At 39.9% G+C, this 6,000-nt stretch overlaps 1 protein-coding gene across 1 annotated transcript in view; it reads left to right on the top strand.

Annotated features, from left to right (window-relative positions):
• col23a1b (collagen type XXIII alpha 1 chain b) overlaps positions 1-6,000 on the top strand; it is a 140,217-nt gene that overhangs the window by 122,143 nt on the left and 12,074 nt on the right. Inside the window, exons 3-6 of the mRNA XM_083693830.1 lie at positions 130-174; positions 3,821-3,828; positions 4,119-4,145; positions 5,924-5,950. Coding sequence (XP_083549956.1) covers positions 130-174; positions 3,821-3,828; positions 4,119-4,145; positions 5,924-5,950 — 107 coding nt within the window. The remainder of the gene's footprint in view (positions 1-129; positions 175-3,820; positions 3,829-4,118; positions 4,146-5,923; positions 5,951-6,000) is intronic.

Here is a 6,000-nt window from a genome sequence, read left to right as displayed (position 1 = left end):
GGAGAACATCCGATGATGATGTTTGAATACGTTTAGTAGATGTGTGTGTGTGTGTGTGTTTAGTAGATGGTTGATACAAATATATGTGGATGAACTCATGAACCTCCTTGTTTTCTCTACTTCCTTCAGGACCTCCAGGAAGACGGGGAAGGATGGGCAGACGAGGAGACCCTGGTAATTATTAGTCCTCAGTGCGTGCGTGCGTGCGTGCGTGCGTGCATGGGTGAGTGTGTGTGTTTGACAGTGTGCAGCTGCAGGCTCCATGATGACCTTTGACCCTGTCAGCATCGCAAGCCTACTCCTACTCTTTTTCATGTGAAAGCAAAAACTGCAACCCTCAGCTGTACGCAGAGAGGCCGGGGAGAGGAGGAACTTGATTTACTAAACCCCACAATTAGAGGGGGATTTCTACTGTAATTAGCCCCTTATCACAAGCATTTGTTGCAAGGATTACATGTAATTCATCTTGCCTGGCTAGAATGTTCATAGAGTTGTCATGGTTTGTGGACATCTGTGTTTTACTGTTGCAATACTGAGCTAGACCTTCTTCTCTGTGGATGTGGAATACTGTCTAAGGCCCAGCACAGCGATAGCTTAGGCTATTCCAATATCCCTACTAGCATACCACATAATGTAACAATGTATTAGCTATGTTCTATGCTAGTGTGGATGTATTAGCTATGCTAAGTTCTATGCTAGTGTGGATGTATTAGCTATGCTAAGTTCTATGCTAGTGTGGATGTATTAGCTATGCTAAGTTCTATGCTAGTGTGGATGTATTAGCTATGGTAAGTTCTATGCTAGTGTGGCTATAGTAGCTATGCTAAATTCTATGCTAGTGTGGATATTGGAACACAGCAACAGAGTGTGGATCATTTACTAGAACTCTCAGATCATTTATTAGCTTGTAGTGCATCTTCATCATCATCATCATCATAGAGATTTGTTGGGGAGGCTCAGTAACTGCTCTTCTGAGCTTTCTCTCTCTAGTGATGTGGACATTAGTAAAGTAAAAAATATTACGTCATGTTTTTGTACATCATCACAGACTCAGAGTGAGGGAATTAGTTAGTTAGTTAGTTAGGTAGCTAGTTAGGAACTTCTTGTGTGGAATGGCAGGCTACAACAAGTATAGCACTGCCACACCATCCGTTACCATTACAGCATCAAGAAAACAATTAAAAACAAATAAATACAGTAGACTACAATTGGCTATAATAATTGGTTGTTGGAGTTCAGGAGTTGTGGGATAGTTGGCATGCAGCCAAATGTGATTTCACACACACACACACACACACACACACACACACACACACACACACATACATGCACACACACACACACACACACACACACACACACACACACACACACACACAAGTGATCTATGGTGTCTGTGTGTGTGTTTGGCTGTGGTATTAAATCACTGTTCTCTATGTGACCGGTGGGCTTTCTCTCTCGGTGGTCTGCCAGAGGAGCAGCATGAAACATCCCTCCTGTCTGTCTTCCCTCCTATCTCCCCTCAGTCTGAAACTCCCAGTGTTCTCTGGTTTATATTTGTCACTGGCAGGGACTGGGGAGTTTGTCAGGATCAAGAGAAAATTATGAAATTTGCTGAGTTCGTAGTGACAGCCTAATCCACACAGTGTGTAATTGATTCCTATGCACTTATGGACTCAAGACATTTCAGCTTTTCATTTTTTATGCAATTAGTAAACATTTCAGAACAATTATTTGGAATTTTGTGTAGATCAATGACACAAAAATCTATTAAATATATTTTAGCGTCAGGTTGTAACAACAAAATGTGGAAAAAGTCCAGGGGGGTGAATAATTAGTAAGCACTATAAATTGTTGTGACACCGTTTGACCATCCACTGAATTATTTTAGTTTTTGTCAGTTATTTTATTTACAAAAACATAAAAAAAAAAAAAAATGCACTGTGAAAAACATACTGTGACAACCTGCACTTTTTGGTTGCCAATCACTGTTATTTCCAATAATGGTTTATTCTAGCCCTCCCCCTCCCCCTCCTAAAGTTGAAATGTATCAAAGTAGTACGTTCCGCTCTCTTCAGCAGAGTAAACCAACCTGCGTTGTGCTCCCCATTCTGATATGGTTGATTGGAACAGGCTACACACCCAAGCTGCTTGTGACAAAAGTTAGAACGTCTGACTCTGAAATTCATGGACACAAGCTATCCATCTTAACTGGTGAAATAAATTATTGGTAAATACTGTAGTATCTTCCTGTGTGACTCCTTATGCTGAATAACTCTCTTGTTCAGTCAACATCCTTTTATGCACATAAATGTTTATTCATTCATAAAAATCCATAAGTATATATTTTGCTCTGAAAAACCCAAATTACAATGATTTTCTATAATTTCTGAATATGAGGCTAAAGTACCGGTGTATTGGAGGAATATTTGCCAACACAGATATTTCTATAGACACACTTAGTATTATTATTATTATTATTATTGTTTTTATTGTTTTTATTATTATTATTATTCCAATTCTTCCACCAGCTACTCTTCCTACAACTTTTAAGCCAATCACACCAATCCAACTTGAAAACGTGCAGAGAGGTTTAACTCGCGTTGCTATGACTTTTGGTTCTGATACCTATTCAACTTTAAACGTTTTTTAACATGAAGGTCTATGGAAACCAAAAGCTTTTTGAGACCTTTTTTTTATTTTTATTTTTTTTATTATTAAGCCTTCTGTAACTCTCACATCCGGTTAATCTCAACCTCTCATCCGGTTAACATGGTGGAATGTTGATTTAGGCCAACATTCTATCCATCCAACCAACCAACCAAACCATCTCCAACTTTATCCACTACCGTAATAAGACCATCTTACTTTCTTTCAACTACACAGCAAATCTATTGACACACCTTTAACCTTTTCCACGACCAAAATAAGACTTTACAAGCCCACAAAGTTTCTTCTGGAACTTATTTTTGCCATAGTGAACTGGAAGCATTTTGATATCGTCCTTAGGAATGTTGTTGTTATTTAACAGTATCTACACCCCCAAACACTTATATTGACCAGTTGTGTGTGTGTGTGTGTGTGTGTGTGTGTGTGTGTGTGTGTGTGTGTGTGTGTGTGTGTGTGTGTGTGTGTGTGTGTGTGTGTGTGTGTGTGTGTGTGTGTGCTTGCATACGGGTCTGTTCTCTGTGTGTGTGTGTGTGTGCGCCTGCGTGCATATGGGTCTGAGCCCTGTGCGTGTGTGTGTGTATGTGCGAGCATGTGCTTGTGTGTGTGTGTGTGCTTGAGGCCAGACAGACGCACACAGGGTGAGAAGAAAGCGAAGAGGGCAGTATCTCATGTAATCAAACTCATCATGTCTCCTGATTGTAATGACAAGCGAACAAACAAGGCATCATGGGAACTGCAGTTTTGTTATGACAACCATTGTTTAGAGGTCAGGACCAGATGACAGAGTAAACCATTAGCTTGTGTTGTGACATGGAACACATCAGCAAGTTGTCTTTATTTACGTCTTTCAATCAACCTCCCATTGAGTCAGACCTACAAGATGGCTTATGAAAGCTGCCCCTAGACACTGCTTCTGGGTCAGTTAAGTGTTTTTCTCCCACTAGTAGTTCAGGTTACAGTTTGTGGAGGAAACTGATCCCAGATCTGTAGCTCTTTTTTTTATGAGATTCCTCAATAAAATAACTCATCAAAAGTTATGCCAAAAAAAAAAGTGAATCACTTCCTGAATTGAATGAATTGAAATTGATTACCTAGATGGATCCCAGGTCGTCATTAATGGTTTGTGCTCTTGTCTGCTTTTCTGTTTCAGGAACTCCAGTAAGTATATCTCTGTCTCCATGGAGATGTGGTTATATGAATATGAGTATGAATGGTTGGTCTATCACTGAACGGTGATAGGGGAAGGGAGGTAGGTGGGCTGCATTTCACACAAGGTAAGTGATACAATATACACTATAGGCATACTGAGGTAAAGAACCCAAAACATTGGTTTTACCATTACAACAGCATTAACTGTCATGTGTTTGTTGTTTATTTCATTTATTTTGTATGCATCCTCCATTGTATGCATCCATTTTAATCCTAATCCAGATTTTTATTCTCAACAGGGCACACCGGGGCGCGATGGCTACCCGGTAAATATCACTCTCACCTTAATTCTATTCTTCTGGTTTCTGGTCAGCGGCTCTCATACAACCACTATAATACTCTCTACTGTCTCTTACATCACAACTCCTGTCCACCAGAGTCTCCCCAAAAGTTTTGGAGCAGTCAGATCATTGTAGACTAAGTCTATTGTAGGCTATTATGCTACCCAGCTTGAGGGAAACTCACCCCCTGTCCTGGTAGAATAATCATCTTTCCCAGTGGTTTATATCTTGTGCGATCTCTCCCTACACGCCAAATTATCCACCTCTTGCCCTGAAGTGTGCATTTATCCATTTATAAGCATAATATTGATGGAAGAGTCCATGCTTACTACACCAGTCCTACGCTTTGAACCTTTTACCTTCATCTCTGTTAGAGAATAATTGTGGACACATGGAATAGCTGTCTTGTGCACTATTGTTGTTAGAGCAAAGTAGGTGAGGTGAGGTGAGGCTATATCCCAGCTCTCTGTCCCAGCTATCCCAGTGCGTCAGTATAAGTGAAGATTCACATATCACATGGACAGTTAACCAGCAGCAATATAACTCAACTACAATGTGGCTGCACATTTCCCTCAAAGAATAATTTGTGGTGATTTAGCATATTGATCCCTCAGAATTTTAAACCAAATATTATCTGTGGTCTCAAGCCACCAGAAACAGTTATTATTGAGGTCACAACATCAATTTTACTCAGTGGAAGATTTGAGTCAGTATTTCTGACAGTCCGTCCACATGCGTTGGGTTGCTTTTGTTGGCATACTGCAGGCTTTGTCAAGACCAACAGGGAAATACAACAGTCTGTGATGTTGCTCCAACAACAAGAGTAATTTGAGTCCAAACTCCAATACTCAGCGTTGCTAACTTGGTACAGAGCTACATGTGGGCCTTGTTGGATTTAAACACAAACATACACACACACACACACACACACACACACACACACACACACACACACACACACACACACACACACACACACACACACACACACACACACACACACACACACACCCCTCCCCTCAGTAATAAAAAAAAAAAACTATTGCTTCTCTGTCTTTGTTTTGTCGTCAACCCCCTCTTCTACTATCATCAAGATGATGTCATAATAATATAATGATAGTTATTTGGACAGTTGAATATTATGATATTATTATACGGAAAGAAGAGCAGTGGACAGACACCCACCTAATGACCTCACAAGCAGACAAACTGTCTTTACCTGCTCTCTACTATGGTCATTCTAAGAGTCTGGCCAGCATTGTGTCAAACTGATTTAGTCTTTTATTGCTGCCAAATCCCTTGTGTACATGTGTAGTACTACACTATGTCATACTACCGTAAAACTTATTTTAGTAACCCGGGTGTTTATTTGCTTTAACCTGGCATGTATTGGAGACAGGCTATTATTGGAGACCAAACTTCTGATCAAACCCACGATATGAAAGAGCTGAAATATATATCATACTGAAACACAAATAGCCACCACATTATATCAACATTATTAGCCAACCATAAATCAGTCAAAACAAGATTTCCTCACAATGATCTGTCAGACTGTTGAATAAATACCAGTAATGTTGCAACTGTCGCTCAGAATCAAATGCGTCGCTTTAATCATCTGTTAATATCAACCGAGAATTATTACTATTTGCTTCAATCTCATTAGTGGCCTGGAGACTCGCGCTGATTATTGGAGACTCGTGCTGATTGGAAGTTTGACTGTATTGTGTATATATATATATATATATGATCTTGTTTTTCAGGGGCCACTTGGTATGGATGGGACACCTGTAAGTAGCCATGTTCACTATTTTACTGCTTTTGACATGATGCAGGTATG

This window comes from Argentina silus (assembly GCF_951799395.1).
Source record: "Argentina silus genome assembly, chromosome: 2".
In the NCBI taxonomy this organism is placed as follows: Eukaryota; Metazoa; Chordata; class Actinopteri; order Argentiniformes; family Argentinidae; genus Argentina; species Argentina silus.
Note: the sequence above shows the minus strand (reverse complement) of the source record. Positions and strands in the feature narration are given on the sequence as shown.